General features: G+C 40.3%; 1 protein-coding gene and 1 pseudogene across 9 annotated transcripts in view; both read left to right on the top strand.

The window, feature by feature from the left end:
- OSBPL9 (oxysterol binding protein like 9) overlaps positions 1-20,607 on the top strand; it is a 141,266-nt gene that overhangs the window by 24,903 nt on the left and 95,756 nt on the right. For all 9 annotated transcript variants that reach the window (XM_059689632.1, XM_059689629.1, XM_059689631.1 and 6 more), the window contains exon 3: positions 19,802-19,880. In XM_059689632.1, the coding sequence (XP_059545615.1) occupies positions 19,802-19,880 (79 nt within the window). The remainder of the gene's footprint in view (positions 1-19,801; positions 19,881-20,607) is intronic.
- LOC132231090 (la-related protein 4-like) lies at positions 7,942-11,207 on the top strand (annotated as a pseudogene).

The following is a 20,607-nucleotide window of genomic DNA, read 5'->3' as shown; positions in this document are numbered from 1 at the left end:
GTTACACAGTAAATGGTGAATCTGGGATTGAACTTGGGCCTGTCTCCAAAATCCTGTTCAGTCCTTAATGTCACCATGATTCTCTATTTCTTGACTAGAAGAGTTAACATAAAAATTCCCAACTTGTCGCAAGGTAGTGTAAAACCAGCTGAGGAAAGCAGGAGAGTGAGAAACCATTTCCTTCCCATCTACTTCCTTGGATTGTATTGGTGGCAGCGTGTGTGCCACTAGATGGTGCCCTTGCCTTAATGGAAAAGTAAAATGTTGGTTAAGTCCTGGTGTGATTTTTCCTCCTTCCCAACATACTAGCTAAAAGCAAAATATTGACATTTACAGGTAAAATCTAAAAAATGGAGATACAGTAACATTAAAGAGGTAGTATAGAGTAGAGACAAGAACAGGCCATATATGAAATGTAATTCCAATCTGGATTTTGCTAATAATTAGGTTTGTGACTTCAGGCAACTCATCTATTCAGCTCTGCATTTTATTTATCTCTCTGGAATAGGAGTCATGTCATTTAATCATGAAATTATGAGTAGCAAATTAATTGATATATTAAAAAGTATCCAAACACAGTGTCTGGGACTTAGATTCTTAGTCAATGGTAGTTACTGTTGTAATTGATAATTACCGTAGATAAATGAATCTCAGATTCTGAAGAATTCTACAGGGCCTTAGGAATCATTCAAATAAGGTGAGTTATATTCAACATAGTTTTAATGATAAATATATTGTGAGTTTTCAAAAACTATTAGTCCATATGTGATTTAAAGTAACACTTTTTTACCGGTTAGTGAAACTGGGTACTCCATTTTCCAATCGTGTTGATCATTAGAGGTGACTGATTATGAGTCAACTGTCCTCTTTCCTTTTAGTCTATCACAGGAGAGGTTAGCAGTGTACCATGATGGATTATTAATAGTTTTGGCACTGACTTTTTCTGCTGGTGCTTTATCTCATTGATTCTACATTATTTTTTCATATGTTAACATCTCTGGCATTGGGATGTATCTTATAATCATTGATATCTTAGAATGGATGCAATAAAGCATTATTTTTAAATTAATGTAAAATCTTAAGACTGTCCTTCCCCCTCATCTCCTTAGATTTGCTTTTGTCAATTGTCTTCTCATTTCATTATGAAAAATTACTGTATTAATTTCTGCCCTTTTTGTTAATTCAGTAGCTTTTATGCAAGTGTCATCTCATTCTTGTGAATTTGACACTAAAAATGTCCTGTTTTGGGCAAGATGTAAACATTTATTGAGTCCCTGTGATTGGTACATAGATGTCATTAGGGTTATATTTTCTGAATGTTTATAATATTTCGTAATTACAAGTTAAAAATTAAATAAAAAGAAAGTGATGAAAAAGATTTCAGGAAAATGTTAACCAAAAGAAAGGACACAGTATTACTTTCAGACATAACAGACTATAAGAAAAAAAATTTAAATTGTTATGGAAAAAGAAAACACCAAAACCCCAGTATTGCATAGATAACATTCTTTGACAATGGAGTAAATTAGGAATCCCTTAACAAAACAATAGCCACCACCACTTCACACGCATACTTCTAAATAATTCATTGGTGAAAGTAGAAATCATAATGGAAATTATGAAATATTTAAACCTGAATGATAATGAAGGGACCACATGTTAAAACTGCATCTAAGGCTATGATTTATAATCTTAGATGAATGTTATAAAATAGAGATTAAAAATTAGTTTAAAAATTAGAAAAAAGAAAAGTAATGATAAAGTACAAAGAAGAAAATAACAAAGAAAAATTTTAGGATAGTCACTTATTAATGTAAATGTCAAAACTTAAACAAAATATAGCATACCATACCCAGTAATCTACACTAATAAAAGAGAAAAATGGTAATTGGCATACGACGATACCCTTTTCATTGGCTAATCAGGGATATATGCAAATTAACTGCCAACTAAGATGGCGGTTAATTTGCATATGTAGGCACAATGCAGGGAGGTGAAAGGGAAAGCAGGAAGAAGCCCCCTGCCACTGACAGTGATCGGAAACCCAGGGGGGAGCTAAGAGCTGGGGGGCAGGGCAAAGGCGGCCCTGGGGCCGCCTTTGCCCTGACCCCCAGCCATGATTGGAGAATCAGGCGCCTTTTCCGCCCTGGCCAGTGAAAGCAGGAAGTAGGGGTGGAGCCAGCGATGGGAGCTGAGCACGGTCGAAGCTGGCAGTCCCAGGAGCTAGGGGTCCCTTGCCTGGGCCTAAAGCGAAGCCCACGATCGCGGGGCCACTGCAGCTGCGGGTCCCCGCTGCCCGGGCCGAATGCCTCAGTCAGAGGCGTCCTGCAGGGGCAGGGGCGGAGCCCGCGTGATCGCGGCGCCCCCCGCTGCCACTGCAGGTCCCCACTGCCCGGGCCGGATGCCTAGGCCAGAGGCGTCAGGCCTGGGCAAGGGGCCGATCCTGCGATTGGAGGGTGATGGGGGTCAATGCCTGAGGGCTCCCAGTATGTGAGAGGGGGCAGGCTGGGCTGAGGGACACTCCCCCCCGCCCCACACCCAGTGCACGAATTTCGTGCACTGGGCCCCTAGTCCTATATAATAAAAGCCTAATATGCAAATCGACCTAACAGCAGAACAACCAGTGGACTGACCAGTCGCTATGATGCACACTGATCACCAGGGGGCAGACGCTCAATACAGGACCTGCCCTCAGGCCCCAGGCCAGCCAAGGTGGGGGCCAGGGTACCCCGATCTCCCTGCCGGTCTCCCTACAGATCGGCCCTGATTGCCTAGGGACCCTACCTGTACATGAATTTCATACACCAGGCCTCTAGTGCATAAATAAAAAGTTCTATGACCAAATAGAGTTTATTCTGGGACTACTAGGATGCTAACTTTAAAATTAATTACTTTACCATGTTAGCATTAAAAGAGGAAATCTACATGACCATCTGAATAAACACAGAAGCAGCAGTGAATAAAATGAAACATGCATTCAAGATTAAGCAAGCTACCAAATATCAAGCTATATTACAAAGCCACGGTTTTCAAAACTGCCTGGTACTGGGACAAGAACAGACATATAGACCAATGGAACAGAACAGAGAACCCAGAAATAGACCCAAGCCATTATGCTCAATTAATATTTGACAAAGGAGTCAAGAGCATACAATGGAATCAAGACAGTCTCTTCAATAAATGGTGCTGGAAAAATTGGTCAGATACATGCAAAAAAATGAAACTAGATCACCAACTTACACCATACACAAAAATAAACTCAAAATGGTTAAAGGACTTAAATGTAAGACAGGAAACGATAAAAATCTTAGAAGACTCTATTGGCAGCAAAATATCAGACATATGTGATAGCACTATCTTTACCGATACAGCTCCTAGGACAATGGAAACAAAGGATAAAATAAGTAAATGGGACTACATCAAAATAAAAGGCTTCTGCACAGCAAAAGAAACCATCAACAAAACAACAAGAAAGCCCAGTGCATGGGAAAACATATTTGCCAATGCTATTTCAGATAAGTGTTTAATCTCCAAAATTTACAGGGAACTCATAAACTTAACAAAAGGAAGATAAACAATCCAATCAAAAAATGGGCAAAGGACCTAAATAGACATTTTTCAAAAGAGGACATACAGAAAGCCAAGAGACATATGAAAACATGCTCAGTCACTAATCATCGGAGAGATGCAAATCAAAACAACAAGATACCATCTCACACCTGTCAGAATGGCTATCATCAACAAATCAACAAATGACAAGTGCTGATGAGGATGTGGAGAAAAGGGAGCCCTCGTGCACTGCTGGTGGGAATGCACACAGGTGCAGACACTGTCAAAAAGTTAAAAATGGAACTCCTATTTACCTGGTAATCCTACTTCTAGGACTATATCCCAAGAAACCAGAAACACCAATCAGAAAGGATATATATGCCCCACTATGTTCATAGCAGCACAATTTACAATAGCTAAGATTTGGAAACAACCTAAGTGCCCATCAGCAGAAGAGTGGATTAAAAAACTGTAGTACATCTACAGAATGGAATACTACGTTGCTATAAACAAGAAAGGACTTTTACCATTTGCAGCAGCATGGATGGAACTGGAGAGCATTATGCTAAGCGAAATAAGCCAGTCGGAGAAAGATAAATATCACATGACCTCACTTATATGTGGGATATAATGAACAACATAAACTGATGAACAAAAATAGATCCCGAGACAAGGTAACACTGAACAGACCGTCCAACCTCAGAGAGAAGGCGGGGGGTTAGAGATCAACCAAAGGACTTGTATGCATGCATATTAGCAAAACCAGTGGACACAGACACTGGGGCGGTGGGGGCTTGTCTTGGGCGGGGGCGGTTGTGGAGGGGGGGTCAATCGGGAAAAAGGAGACATATGTAATACTTTAAACAATAATTAAAAAAACCTAAATGCATATTAAAAAAAAAAAGATTAAGCAAGCTAGAGATAGAAGAGACTATTCTTAACCTGATAAGGATATTTGCTAAAAGCTACAGTGTGCTAAATAGTGAGATAGTAGAAGTAATTGTCTTTAAAATCAGCAGCGAGGAAGAGATGCCTGTTTTTTGCAGCTTCTCCCTCTCCCTTCCTCTCTGAAATCAATAAAAATATATTTTAAAAAAAGTAAATGACACATTACAGATCAGTTCTGTCACTCAGTAAGTGAAACTGGATCAATTGGCTGCCCATATGGAAAAAATAAAATTACTGTCTCACATAGTACACAAAAATAAATTCCAGAGGTATTAATGATATAAAATGAATATTTATACTTATAAGAACATATAGAAGAATGTCTTTATGATAACAGGACAGAGAAGAATGTCTTAATGCACAAACCATGATAGAAAAGACTAGTAGATTTGACAACATTCAAATTTTAAAACCTTTGAACCACAAAAGGATACCACAATTAAAGAGAAAGACAACTGTTGACTGGGAGAGAAAATATTTTTTTTTTAATTAAATCTTTATTGTTCAGATCATTACATTTGTTCCTCTTTTTTATTCCCCCCATAACTCCCCTCCTCCCAGTTCCCGCCCCACCCTCCGCCCTCACTCCCCACCCACTGTCCTCATCCATAGGTGCACGATTTTTGTCCAGTCTCTTCCCACATCTCCCACACCCCTTTCCCCCCCAAGAATAGTCAGTCCATTCCCTTTCTATGTCCCTGATTCTATTATAATCAACAGTTCATTCTGTTCATCAGATTATTTATTCACTTGATTCTTAGATTCACTTGTTGATAGATGCATATTTGTTGTTCATAATTTGTATCTTTACCCTTTTCTTCCTCTTCCTCTTCTCAAAGGACACCTTTCAGCATTTCATATAATCCTGGTTTGGTGGTGATGAACTCCTTTAGCTTTTCCTTATCTGTGAAGCTCTTTATCTGACCTTCAATTCTGAATGATAGCTTTGCTGGATAAAGTAATCTTGGTTGTAGGTTCTTGGTATTCATCACTTTGAATATTTCTTGCCACTCCCTTCTGGCCTGCAAAGTTTCTGTTGAGAAATCAGCTGACAGTCGTATGGGTATTCCCTTGTAGGTAACTGAGTTTCTTTCTCTTGCTGTTTTTAAGATTCTCTCTTTATCTTTTGCTCTTGGCATTTTAATTATGATGTGTCTTGGTGTGGTCCTCTTTGGATTCCTTTTGTTTGGGGTTCTCCGCGCTTCTTGGACCTGTAAGTCCATTTCTTTCACCAGGTGGGGGAAGTTTTCTGTCATTATTTCTTCAAATAGGTTTTCAATATCTTGCTCTCTCTCATCTTCTGGCACCCCTATAATTCTGATGTTGGTACGCTTGAAGCTGTCCCAGAGGCTCCTTACACTATCCTCGCATTTTTGGATTCTTTTTTCATTTTGCTTTTCCAGTTGGATGTTTTTTGCTTCCTCGCATTTCAAATCATTGACTTGATTCTTGCGCTCCTCTGGTCTGTTGTCGGGCGTCTGTATAATATTCGTTATTTCAGTCCGTGTATGCTTAATTTCTCGTTGGTTCCCCAATATAAGATCGAGGGTCTTATTAGTTTTCGTGTACATCTCATTAAGTTTATCGGCAGCTTCTAAACAGTTCTTGAGAGACCTTAAAAGTGTGGTTCTGAACTCTATTTCTTCCATTGACAATTTTGTCCTGTTTCTTTGTCTCCGCATTTTGTTATGCTTCCTTGGTGCACCCCCTAGTGGTCTTTGTTCGCAGTCTTATAGATAAATCTTGATTGTTGTAGCTAATTCCAGGGAGGGTTTGACCTCCAGGCCAAGTGGCTATGAGAATCAGCTGTGTCAGCAGTGAGAGAACTTCTGTCCTCTAGGGAGGTGCTAATCTAGCCTTTGCCTGAGGCTATCCGGCAAATGCCTCTGTGCAGGGCTTGGGCGGGGTGGGTCGCACAGGATCAACAGGGTGGGCCGGAGAGAGCAGTTATGGCGGCTCTCAGTCCTGTCCCCAGGGGCTCTGCCTCTCTGAGTCCCAGCACCCGCTGCAAAGCTCGGAGAGAAAGCTGCACTCGCTCTGACAGAAGCCAGACAGTCCTGCTTCTCCGGTTTGAGTCTGGGTCCCCAAAGACTCGCCTGGATCTGGAGCTCAGAGTCTGCGACTCCCTCCCGATTGAAAACAACAACCGCACCCTCCGCCGCCAGCCCGGTCCGCGCACTCCGCACCTCAGAATTTGACTTCAGCACTGCGCCTCCTCTGAGTGTCCCTGTGCGTTTCTCTTTCCTCCTAGTTGTAGGACTTCCACTCAGCCAGCGTTCCTGTGGTTCTGGGTGATGTCCGTTCCGTGTTTTAGTTTCACTTTTGAAGTAGTTGTTCAAAGCAGCAAACTCCGGCGTTAACCTATGCCGCCATCTTGGTTCGACCCCGAGAAAATATTATATATAATGCACACAACTGAAAAAGGGTTGACATCCAGAATATATAAAGAACTACAAATCAATAAAAACAAAAGAAAACCCAAAAGAATTGCTGGGAGCCGGTCCATGCTTGCTGTTTCAAGGGACCTGGCATATATGGCATACTGTTCTTAATATGTTTGCTCACCTTCTTGGCACTATGTGTTTTAACCAAGGTCTCTGAGAAAGGTGGTTTCCCCAGGTAGGGATTTTCCCCTGAAGTTAGGGAGGGAATAAAACCCCTTAACTAAGTGCCAGGTGGGTAATTAATCACTTTAACTACGAACAATCATGCTTAAGCTACATAATCTTTACTCCCTGGAATGGAGATAAGAAATGCCCTAACCTTTGGAATAGAGATTGATAGGATTGGAATCAACTGGTATAAATACAGATGTAACAACACAGAACTTAGAAGACAGAACCTACACAGAACCTACAGACAGAAGAACTTCGCTGGAGAGAACATGGCAAAAGATCCTGGACTGAACCTGACTATAGAAATTGGCAAGAGAACCTGACTAGAACCTGGTGACTGAACCTGGCTGGAGAACCTGGACAGAACCTGGCTGGAGAACCTAGCTAGGGAACATGGCTACAGAACCTGGCTGGAGAACCTAGCTAGGGAACATGGCTACAGAACCTGGCTGGAGAACCTAGCAAGAGAACATGGACACAGAACCTGGCTGGAGATCCTGACCAGAACTTCCCTGGAGATCCTGACCAGAACTTCCCTGGAGATTGTGGCTAGAGATCCTGGAAAGGCTGATGATCAACTGAACGCTGTCTCCGTGTCATTCCTTCTTCACCGACTCTGTCCATACCTTTGGGGACCCCTGGACCTGCTGGGGTTGGACCCCGGCAACTGGCACCCGAACAGGGACCCCTAGGTAAGCGCCCCGCACTCGGGACGGATAGGACTCCACCATAGGAAGAGGGTGGATAGTCTTCGCCGACTCCGTCCACACCTTTGGGAACCCCTGGACCTGCTGGGGTTGGACCCCAGCAAAGAATGTATACAAGTCAGTAAAAAAGCAAAGCAAATTGTTCACCACTCTATTACTGTCACTTGGATCAATGCCTAGACTGTTCACTAAATACTTGTTGAGTCAATGAATGATGCTTAAGTAGGTCCTTCATGCAGCAGCATCTTTGGTGAGCAGGCTGGACCTTGAGCTTTCCTGCTTCCTTCTATATTGTAGAATCCTCTCTTCTCTCGACTATGTGCTCTTCCAGAGCAGGGATATATTACTTTTATTTATAGCCTGTGCCTGTTCCTTTTGGGAGCCGTGTCAGCAATCCATGTCCCAGAGGAGACATTATTCCTTGGTTTTGTTTTTGTTTTTTTAAATCATTTTTGGAATTGGTTTAGGAGCCCACTTTTCTCTTCTTGAAAAGGGAGATTGGCTCTGAAATAGCCAACAGCCTAAAATAGACTTCCGGGTGTTTTGCTTTTTCCCCTAAATCATGAGAAAAAAATTATTTTTCTGAATTTGGCACCAGAACTATGACTCATGTCTGTAGTATGTTTCTGTGTCTACTAGAAAGGAGAAGAGGGAAAGCAGGAAATCCATCTGGTTGCATACATAAGACTGCCACTCCACTTACTTTCTGTCTGGAACCTGAATAGTGCTACCCTGTTGGCACAATGGATCATAAAAGCAAGGCTGAAATAAAAACTTTGATATTTTGATGGTTTGGCATACAAATAACTTTGCTTAACAATAGAATATTGGAGAATTCAGCGGCTGACGGCGGGGAGGAGCCAGGTCCGCTGCCGGGTGCTTGGGCCGGTCGAGTGTCCTTATCCCAGCGTTTGGGGCTCGGGCCTGTAAGCCATTTGGAGTAGCAGCGGCGAGAACGATTGGGTTGAACCGGGAAGGCATGTTGCTCTTCGTGGAGCAGGTAACATCTAAAGTAACTGGTTTAAATCCTAATGCCAAAGTGTGGCAAGAAATTCCTCTTGGAAATACTGATGTCACGCCAGTAACTCATGGAACTGAAAGCTCTTGGCATGAAACAGCAGCAACATCAGGGTCTCATCCTGAGGGTAATACAGAGCTTTCAGATGATATGTGTAAGGAATATGAAGTAATGTATTAATCTTGTGAAACCACAAGAAATTCTACAGGCATTGAAGAATCAACTAATGGAATGATTTTAGGGCCAGAAGATCTGAGTTACCAAATATATGACATTTCCGGAGAAAGCAATTCAGCAATTTCTACAGAAGACCTAAAAGAATGTCTGAAGAAACAATTAGAATTCTGTTTCTCACGAGAAAATTTGTCAAAGGATCTTTACCTGATATCTCAAATGTACAGTGATCAATTCATTCCAATTTGGACAGTTGCCAACATGGGAGAAATTAAAAAGCTAACCACAGACCCCGAAATAATTCTTGAAGTATTGAGACCTTCTCCCATGGGACAAGTTGATGAGAAGGGTGAGAAAGTGAGACCAAGTCATAGCGTAGTATCGTGATTCTTAGAGAGATTCCTGAAACAACACCAGTAGAGGAAGTGAAAGCTTTGTTCAAGAATGAAAACTGCCCCAAGGTGATAGCTGAGTTTGCACACAATAGCAATGGGTATATCGCTTTCCAGTCAGACACAGGTGCACAACAGGCTTTTAAATATTTGAGAGAAGAAGTTAAAACATTTCAGGTCAAGCCAATTATGGCAAGGATAAAAGCCATCAGTACGTTTTTTGCTAAGAATGGTTTTTGATTTATGGATTCTAATAGGTATAGTCAGCCCATTCAAACTCAAGCACAGTATGCCTCACCAGTCTTTATGCAGCCTGTATATAGTCCTCACCGACAGTACTCCATCTATAGTATTGTGCCTCAGTCTTGGTCTCCAAATCCTGCACCTTACTTTGAAACACCACTGGCTCCGTTTCCAAATAGTAGTTTTGTGAATGGCTTTAATTCACCAGGACCTTAAAAAACAACTGCTGCTGCTGTGAATATGGGTCGACCATTCCAAAAAAATCACGTGAAGCCTCATTTTAGGGCATCAAGTGGTTCAGAACACTCAACAGAGGGATCTGTGTCATTGGGGGATGGACCAGTAAACAGATCTGGTTCAAGAAACTTTCCAACTGAACGGCATAACCCTATAGTAACAGGACATCAGGAGCAAAGCTACCTTCCAAAAGAGACTCCAACTTTGCTAATTGAACAGAATGGGGATTATGGTAGGGGCAGGAGAACTCTTTTCAGAGGTCGAAGACAACAACAAGATGACAGAATCCCAAGACCCCAACATTCAACAGCTGAAGCAAAGGCTCCAACACCAAAGTTTGACTTATTAGCTTCAAATTTTCCTCCTTTACCTGGAAGTTCATCAAGAACACCAGGTGAACTTGTTTTGGAGAGTAGGATGCCTGATGTTGTTAAAGGTGTCTACAAAGAAAAGGATAATGAAGAGTTAAGACAAGGGGATAGTTGCCCAGTGCCTGCAGAGGATGAACAGACCGACTGCACCGCTGCCCAGCAACTCAATACAAGTACCGGTCCTTGGTGTACAGCTGAGCCTCCTGCATTGAGCACAACTCATATAGAAAAGGATCTAGTGGACGATTCCACTGTTCAGAAGGATGTTCTCAACTCAACAACTATATCAGTTTCTTCCCCAAATCCTGCAAAGCTGTTGGGGACAAATACTGCTTCACCATGTGATAGTAACATAAATGCAGCTGTAACTGTGGCCCTACAGGAACCCCGGAAGCTGTTATGCTGAAGTGTGCCAGAAGCCCCCTAAAGAGCCATCTCCAGTTCCTGTGCAGCCGCTACGAGAACTTCGCTCCAATGTAGTGTCTCCCACCAAAAATGAAGAGAATGGAGCTCCTGAGAAGTCCATTGAGAAACCGCATGAGAAGCCAGAAGCAAGGGCTCGTAAGGATTATTCTGGCTTCCGAGGCAATGCCATTTCCAGGGGAGCAGCTGGAAAAATCAGGGAACAGAGACGCCAGTTTGGCCACAGGGCCATACCTCAGGGAGTTACTCGACATAATGGCAAAGAGCAATATGTGCCACCCAGATCACCAAAGTAAAACAAACCAACCAACAAACAAAAACTATTCAAAAACTTCTCTCTCTTCCCATTAAACTTGAGCCGTGGCTATAATGAACTTTTATGGAGGGGAGAGGGTGACCAGGAAGGAAACAAGAGAAAGTATATCCTTAAATCATTACAGATTTTGGAGTTGTGAGCAGTAGAATCCCAGAATTCATCTCTAAAGTGATTTTAAAATGCTGGAGGATTCCAATCAGTGTGTATATGTGTGTGTGTGTGTGTGTGTGTGTGTGTGTGTGTGTGTATATATATATATGAGTCCTGGTGCACGAATTCATGCACAAGTGGGGTCCCTTGGCCTGGCCTGCAGGATAGGGCCAAAACTGGCTCTCCAAAACCCCCAAGGGGTACCAGATTGCGAGAGGGTGCAGGCCAGGCTGAGAGACCCCACGGTGCATGATAGGGGCCAGGGAGGGACATGGGAGGTTGGCCAACTGAGGAGGGCCCCTGGGAGGGCTCCAGGGCGTGTCCAGCCCATCTCACTCAGTCCCGATTGGCCAGACCCCAGCAGCAAGCTAACCTACCAGTTGGAGCATCTACCCCCTGGTGGTCAGTGCACGTCATAGTGACTGGTTGACTGTCTGTTCCCTGGTGGTCAGTGCACATCATAGCAAGCAGTTGAGTGGCCTTAGCATATCATTAGCATATTACACTTTGATTGGTTGAATGGCTGACTGGTGGACTGGTCACTTAGCATATTAGGCTTTTATTATATAGGATAAATAAAATATAATTTTTCTATGTTTGTTTTTGATTTTAATTTGCAGAGATCTGCCTGGAGTCAATTTTGAGGGTTCAGATTTAGCTTGGGGAAAAAACATATTACACATCCTTCAGTATAGGAGATGAGGGAGTGAGAGAAAATATTTTTTGAAGAAGCATTTCTGTAAAATTAGAAATTACTTTTAAAAATCTATTTAAAGTTTGGCTTAGAGAATGCCATCTCTGCCTTTATGGCCTTGTGTTGCAAAGCAGATCAGAGGCTGGAGTGCCTGTTTGGGTGTGTTGTGTGTACAAGAGTGACTGAAGCCAAATCTTTTGTCATGTTAGTAAATGATTTGAAAACTGAATGTAATAATGTACTTGAGTAGATTATTTTTCCAGTTTGATATGTAGTCTCCTTTTGACCTTACTAATATTTTATTCAACAAGCTTTTGATTGTACTTGGAGATGTGACTACCAATCAATTTGATACTCACGGAAAGAATGGGGGTTATTCAGATAATTGAAAAATTTTTCTTAGATCTGAGTAGGGGTAAGTCAAAAGGCCTACAGAGGTTTAAACTGGCCTGTGATTCTCCCTTCCCCCCTAAAATAGGAAATAATTTTTTGTGTGTTACTTCATTTGCTACTCTCTGTTCTTTGACTACCAACCCCCAGAAGCAAATTTAACTAACCACCTACATAATTGTATGTTTCTAACCACCTTGACCAGTCTAGTCAAATCATATAACTGTTCTAAATTTCTTAATTGAACAGTGAAGTATTTTGCTCTTCTGTTTATGTATTTAGAAGTTTAGATCCCAGAATGGTAGAACAGACTATAATTTATTTGTATTAGTGTTAAAGATGAAACATTGTAATTGACTCTTAAAGTGTTAAATAGTGTAGAAGTAACAATAACTTTAAAAGGCTTAATTTGGGGGCAGCTTTTTCTGTTTACAGTGTATTTATCATAACCTGCCTTTCTCCAAAAAATTAAAATAAAATAAAAAATACAGTTTGAAATTCACAGAAGCAGAGCCAGCAAGTCAGGAGATTTTTGAGTTAAGGTGAAAAAGGTAGTTGAAGAAAATTATTACATAATATCTCAGTGAATCAAGTTGTAGCTCTCATATTAAGTAGGCAAGTTTACATGCTAGTGTATGGAAAATGGCTAAAGTATTAAAAATCATGTTGGATTAATCTGTTTTAAGTCATACCATTTTCAGAGTTCTATGTAAGGTGGGGTTTTGTTTTTTTAGGGATAGTTTGTAGCAGTAATAATTGCCCCTTATGTTAGTGAATGACTTGTATAAATTGAAACTGTAAATTGTGAACACTGGAAAGCACCATTGTGACATAGAGTAAACATCTTAGTAATATATTAAAATGAATGTAAATGGAGGTTAAAATTACATTACTGTGAAAACTCATCTTCCAACTCTAAGTTAAGCTGTGGAGATTTGTATTAGTAGGTAACTGTTCAGAGCTTTGAAAACACTGCACATTTCTGTACAAGCCAGAGTTATCATTTCTTTGTAACTTATTCAGCTTGGCAATTGCTTTTGATTTGGTTGGTTGATAACATGATATAATACATTTAACTAAGAAGAATCATTTCTACACACTATTTTTTTAAATCATCTAGAACTGAAATCTACAGTTAAACTACCTGTGCTGAAATTTGGGGAAGTTTAGGTGTTTTTTTTTAAAGTATTAATAATCATTGACTATATCTATGATGAAGTGCTTATTTTGGTTTACTTAGATAATGCTGCAGTTGGTGGAAATGATAAACATTTAAAGTGTTAACACTCTGTGAATGCATTGGATTTAAGAGAATAAACATTTTATAAAAATCAAAAACACACAAAAACAATAGAATACTGTTCCACATATGGATTAGTGTAGGGGTTTTGCTTTCCAGATGTAAAAAATAAATTGTATAAACTCAGATAAAAGAAGAGGAAGGCTGTTTGGTACAGTTGGTAAATCTCTAGAGGTGAGAGGTAGGCATGGAGCACATCACTGAGGGCCTTTTGTAGGCTAGGCTATAGCATGGCCTTGTCCCCTAAACCAGAACATCTTTAGACTAGAAGGGGGTTCTATTCACTATTATGGCAGGACAACAGGCATAATCTGGAACTGTCTCAGCCAAACCAGGTTATATGATCACTTTATTTGAAGATGAACAAGAACCATTGATTTGGTTACATATCCTACAAGGAATGGGAGGTTCAAATAAATTTTGGGTAGGAAGCTGGACAAGTCTGAATAATCTTAACTAGAAGGAAATGTAAGAGGTGGGGCAATTGCTAGATGAGGACATAGAATCGAAAAGGATCATTGTGGTGGTGGTGATGGTGGTTATTGTTGGAAAGAGAATAAAAACTTGAGCAGGTGGAAAAGAAGGGGGGGAGAGAGAGAGAGAGAGAGAGAGAGAGAGAGAGAGAGAGAGAGAGAGGAGGGGAGGGGAGGGGAGGGGAGGGAAGGGGAGGGGAGGGAAGGGGAGGGGAGGGAGAAGTTGAAAATTGGTAAAGTAAGAGACCCAAGGAAAGGTGAAAGGGGATGGAGCCTCTTTTCCATTATGACAGGTGGAAAGGAAGCAAGAATGGGTACAGATGCAGGTGAGGCTTTAGGTGGGACGTTCATAGCAGGTTTAGAGTTCCTACCTGATAACTGCTTATGTTGTTGGGGGTTTAAGGAAAGTAGAGAAGTTTTTAAATAGCTACAGTGGACAATGGGAGAAAGATCAATAACAAGACAAGGATGCCCCCTATTGCTACTTATATTCAACATTGTCTGCCACTGTAGTGGCCATCTTAAACCAGGCTGTCCTAGCAAATGAATAAAGCAAGAAAAGTAAATATAAGATATGATGATTGGAGTCAAAGAAATAAAACTGTTATTATTCATAGCAACTTAATTGAGCATGCAGAAAAATCCAAAAGAATCTGTAGATGGATATTGAAATTAGTAAGTGAATTTAGCAAGATCACTGAATACAAGGTCACTATACAAAAATGAATTGTATTTCAGCAATTAGTAATTAGAAAATGAATTTTTAAAAGTAGCGTACACTTACCATAGCACCAAGAACACAATTTAGTTACTTAGGAATAAATATTAACAAAAGGTGGGCAATACCTCTACTCAGAAAACTATGAACATTATTGAAATTAAAAATGACCTAAATAAATGGTAATCCCAGTTTGTTCTCGGTCAGTATCATAGCATGTGTGTGTGTGTGTGTGTGTGTGTGTGTGTATGTGTTTGTGTGTATCTGTGTAAGTGTAACTTGTTCAGCTGACTCTAAAATTTATAAAAGGATAGAAATACCCAGTTCTGAATTTTGCATTCTAATCAGCAGATTCCAGTAGAAATGGTTACTTGTTCTCACCTGCTCTTGTAGAGAGAACTGGTTATGACTATGGTGGTGATGTTGATTTATAATTTATAAAGGCCAAGAGGAAAACATTGGAGGACTTATTCTAACCTGATATCTAAATGTAAAGACTTCCAAAAGATAACATAGGGAAATATTTTCATTGCGTTGGGATTGGGAAAGACTTCTTAAAGAAGACAGAGAAAGCACAACCATAAAATATAAAATCATTACATTGTACTATGTTAAAGGTAATAACTCTTAATGAAAGAACATCATTATGAGAGTGCAAAGCTGGCAACAGGGTGGGAGAAGATATTTGCCTAATGCATAACCAGTGAAGTATTCATACCAGGTTATAGAAAAAAATACTACAAATAATTAGAATATGATAGTCCAGTCTTGTGACTGGGCAGTGGACTTGAACTATTTCACAAGAGGGTATTCAGATGACCAACAAACAAAAAAAGATACTTAAGCTCATTAGTTATCAGGGAAATGTAAATTAAAACCATTATAAGAACCATTACTCAGCTGCCAGAATGACTAAAGTAAAAAAGTGTTAGTGAAGATGTAGAGCAATTGAAACTTTTGCACACCATTGGTTAGTGCTTAATTGGCACAACTACTTTTGAGAACTGTTTGACAATGTCTATTAAAATTGGCATATGCATACCCTATGACCTAGCAAATTCACACCTAGATTTGTATTTAGAGATACAAACATATGTATAACAATATATGAAGGAGACTGTCATAGCAGCATGATTCTAATAACCTAAAACTGGAAACAACATATATGTCCATCTACAATGGAGACTACAAATAAATTGTGGATATTCATACAAAGGAATACTATTTATAGCAACAAAGTGAACAAACTACTGCTATGTGCAACAACAATGAATTTTTACAAACATTATGTTGAGTGAAAGAAGCCAGACACAAAAGAAAACACATGGTATGAATCCGTTTGTCTAAAGTTCAAAGCCAGATAAAACTAATATGTAATGTTAGAAATAAGGGCAGGCCTAATAATTAGGAAAGCTTACAAGGAGAGCTTATCTTCACTGAGCTTGTACAGTTAGGATTTTTGTATATGTTATCTTTCAATATAAAATTTGTTTTCAAATAATATAGTGTATGTAAAATGCTTATCATAGTGCCTGGCTCATTGAAAATGTCCAGTAACTGGCAGTGTCAACTCTTCACTGTACTTCAGTTCTCTGTGATGTCAAGTCTAGGGCAGTGCTGTTCAGGACAACTTTCTGCAACCATTCAAGTATTCTGTATCTGCACCGGCTTGTTCCATAGCTACTGGAACATTTGGAAATATGACTAGTATGACTGAGGAATTTACTTTAAAATTTTACTTATTAATTATAATTAAAAATTAAATATCCACATGTGACTGATGGCTGACGTATTGGATGGCGCAGGTCTATGGTACTGTGACATGAGGAATGAGCGACTGAAGGAGAATGGCAGTGAAGTTTAAATGAAGAGGCCAGAATGTCAGATGAATTGTGCATCTGTACAATGAAGAAAGCTCAGGGTAATGGCAAGGCCTGATTGGAGCAGGAGATAGCTAGCTCCATTCCAAAGTCTTCAAAGAAGCATTTGGATAGAGGAGGGGAAAAGTGTAATGGACCAGAAAAGATGCTTTCTTCCAACTAGGTTGTCAAAGGTACTTAGGTAGAAATGGTTCTGAAGCACAGCTTAGGTAATTAAGAGCCATGGAAGGAGTTTCAAGAAAGAAGTAGTCAGCAGCAGCAATAATGCTTCAGAGTGGTGCTGTGTGACAAAGCTAGAGTAGTGGGCTCATTGGAGACCTGTGAGAGCACAGTTTGTTACCCAGATGGGGAAGGAAACTAGATTGCAATAGTGAATGAAAGGTTAAGGCAAGGTCTGTGTTCAAAAAGCTCCTCTTTAAAAACATTGCGAAACTTAATGGTAGCTTGGGGTTGTGCTTTTGTTTAACCAATAGTGGGGAAGTGAGCTTGAGGAAGAATATAAGTGAAACTACCTGGTGTTTTTATTTAGCGTGTGAAAGAAATGTTTAGCCTGACTTAGTACATATAGAATCTCTGTGAGATGAAAAGGGAAGGGGCTGGGTATGACAATGGCAAGGTTAGTTGGGCCAACCTTGAACAGTCTAAATGGCATTATGAAGAAATGTTGACTTTATGTAATAGTTCATGGAGAGGCAAGGAAGGCTTTAAATTAAAAAAAATTTTTTGTTAATTCTCACCTGAGGATATTTTTTCCCATTGATTTTTTTTAGAGGGTGAAAGGGAAGGGGAGAGACAGAGAGAAAAACGTCGATGTGAGAGAAACACATCTATTGATTGCCTCCTGCACATGCCCTTGACTGGGATCGAACCCAGGACTCTTCAGTCTTCGGGCCAATACTCTCTCCACTGAACCAATCTGGCTAGGTTGCAAGGAAGGCTTTAAACATCTGGATCTCCTATAGGAGTCTGTGTTTTAGAAATATTACTCTGGTGATAAGGAGGACTGTGGACTAAAATGTGGCCAGACTGAAGGCAGACAGATTGCCTTATCTATCATAATAAAAGGGTAATATGCTAATTAGACCGGACGTCCTTCTGGACATTCTTCCTGACGGAAGCTGGGGCCGGAGGGAAGCAGGGGGGGGGGGGGGGCGGGGGTTGAGGCCTACTCTTGCATGAATTTTCATGCATTGGGCCTCTAGTCAAGCAAGAAGTGATGAGAGCCTGAATTAGCAATTCATCAGATGGGGAAGAGTTGGCAAATATGAAATTATAGTTCGAGAGGTGGAATGAGCACAATTTGTGGTGATGGAATGAGGGAGAACATGAATAGAACCTAGAGGTTTCTATTTGAGTTGACCAGGTAACTAGTGAATTTATGTTAAGGGACCTAGATTGGGGTGAGTTATAACAACTCTGTTCAGATATAATTCACATACCATACAACTCACTCATTTAAAATATACCATTAATGTTTGTAGTATACTCACAGAGTTGTGCAGACCACCACAATCAAATTTAGAATGTTTCCAAAACCTTACAAAGAAACCCATTCCCTTTTTACCGTACCTCCTCTCATCTCCCCAGCACTAGGTGATTACTAATCTACTCTTGGTTGCTATGAATTTGCCTGATTGCTATCAGTGAAATCATCATGTGGTTCCCTTGTGACTAGCTTCTTTTGCTTAACATGTTTTCAAAGCTCATCTGTGTAGAGATTCCTTTTTGCCTTGTATTGTAGTCACCTCTTTGCATGTTTGATCTCCTCCACTGGACTGTAAGTGCCTTGAGGGCAGGGACTACTGTTATATATTCAAGAGCTGTATTTAGCACATATTTTTGTATTTAGTTATGACTCAGCAAATATTTGGTACATCATAAATTAGAAGGTTAACTCAATTAACCACAAAATTAAGTTAACCAGAACGAGCTGCTCCCATACCTGCTTTCTCACTGAGGTGTGTCTGTATTTTCTGTCATGGAATAAGTAGGTAGGCACCATGCCAGTGGTTCTGGCTCTGCCGTTAGGTCTTTGTATGATCTTCGTTAAATCATTGTGCTCTCTGGAGACAGTTTCCTTATCTGAAAATGGGGATAAAAATCCCTATTCAATCTGAAACTGAGGAATAACTAAGATAATTCCAATTGATGGGATTTGGATAGAATTGGGGTTCATCTAGAAAGCCTCTGAGAAGGCTGAATAAATATTTGGCTCTGTTACCTAATCCTCCTGGGATAGGAGTAGCCCATTTGCGTCTTTTCAACCCCCATTTTCAAGGTCCTGGTTTTGGCTATGGCACATTGTTCTTTTGTCAGCAATCTGGGGCATTTTATCCTATCCCATGTTCTCTAGCTTTTCTCTCTGGAATATTGAAGACACTATTTCTTTCTTAAGGACACCAATCAAAGCATAGTTTCCTGTCACTTCCCTTAATCCCTCTTTTCTTAATAGGATGCATGTAGTTGAATATAAACAAAATTAAAGTTTAAAACCCATTCTTCCTGAAACAATTTATAAATGCAATCCCCTCCTCCTCCCTCTTTTGGAGAGATGTTCATGTTTTTATTTTGAAAACATATGCTGAGTGTGTATTTGAGTGTTATGTATCAAAATAAATAAAATAGTTTTTGACTTCTAAGATCTCATATCAGTTTAGTGGGAGGAGGCAGACATCTGATAAACAGATAATCACAGTGTAATGTGAAAAGTGGAAAGCAGAACCATGAATGAGTAGTTATGGGAGCACCTGGAAGAAGTGATTGGGACAGTGTTTTGAAGCAAGTGTCACCTGGCATTTCTGCACTAACAAGTATAACAGAAGCATCCTGATGAAGAGCCATCTGTGCTCTTTGAGCCTCACAAAAACCTGGTGAGGAGGAGGTTTTTGACTTCCATTTTAGAGAGTGATCTAGTAAAGCTCAGAAAGGTTGTGAGTGGCTTTTACACACAGGTCCTTGACTCAGATTCTGTGCTTGATCCCTCTCCCTCCCATCACTTCCATGCCCTTTAAGCAAGGATAGAAAGTACCCCCCTCTCCTTTAGTTCTTCCACCTTACGCAAAACTAGAGCCTCAGAGTCCCCTTTTCTGTGTTTAGTTTGCTTCCAGTGTCTTCGTTGGTGCAGTGAGCATTCCTGGGCTGTAGAAGTGAATATTGCTGATGTCATTGTTTGCCTTATTGGGATTTTGCTCTTTGTTTCACAGGGAGCTGTGATTGGTATAGACGATGAGGACGACAGCACCTTCACAATAACTGTTGATCAGAAAACCTTCCATTTCCAGGGTGAGCTGAAAGAAGAGATTCTTTCTCTTCATAGTCCCAACTGCTTCTTTCATTTTCTTTTGGGTCGTTTGCCAAATGAGGTTTTGTAATTGATCTGCATGAATGAACAAACAGGAACGTTCTGGATGAAGAGGTGCTGCAGGTTAGGGAGGGATTTGTCTCTGCAGTGGATACAGATCTATTTGAAACGACTGGATCTGGCTGCAATTGGAGATTAAAATTTTAAAGGATAAAAATCAGTGAAAGGAGAGAGTAATGGGCTGCTGCTGCTGCTGCTGGCTTGTGTTTACACAAGGTTGCTGATTTTCTTTATCGAGAAGTATGGTTCTGCTTCTGCATGAAGAATCTAAAGACTGATTGTGAAGGTTGCAGTTTTTGTCCGTGTAAAACTCAAAATGTAGATTAAGTTGAAGCTACTAGCAACCTTTGGCTTAAAGGTTTTGCTTTGCTTCAAGAAGTACAAGTTTGCGTTCATTTCACCTGCATTTCTGTGTCTTGTCTGCCAGCCGTCATTTCTCTGCTATTATTCTTTTTATAGTTAATAACACCAATGCCATCTGCCACTGCTATGTTTCGGCATTGCATGCTATGGCTCACCGGTAGAAAGGGTAAGGTATTGTATGATCATTCTCATTTCATCTTGCTTTGAAAACTCTAAACCAGCAAATAAAAATAGATTGTAATGATCCTGTCCTAATGTATCTCTCATATAGTAAGAGTGTCTATT

The sequence above is a fragment of the Myotis daubentonii genome, chromosome 3, assembly GCF_963259705.1.
Source record: "Myotis daubentonii chromosome 3, mMyoDau2.1, whole genome shotgun sequence".
NCBI lineage: Eukaryota > Metazoa > Chordata > Mammalia > Chiroptera > Vespertilionidae > Myotis > Myotis daubentonii.
This window is presented reverse-complemented; position numbering and strand designations above follow the sequence as displayed.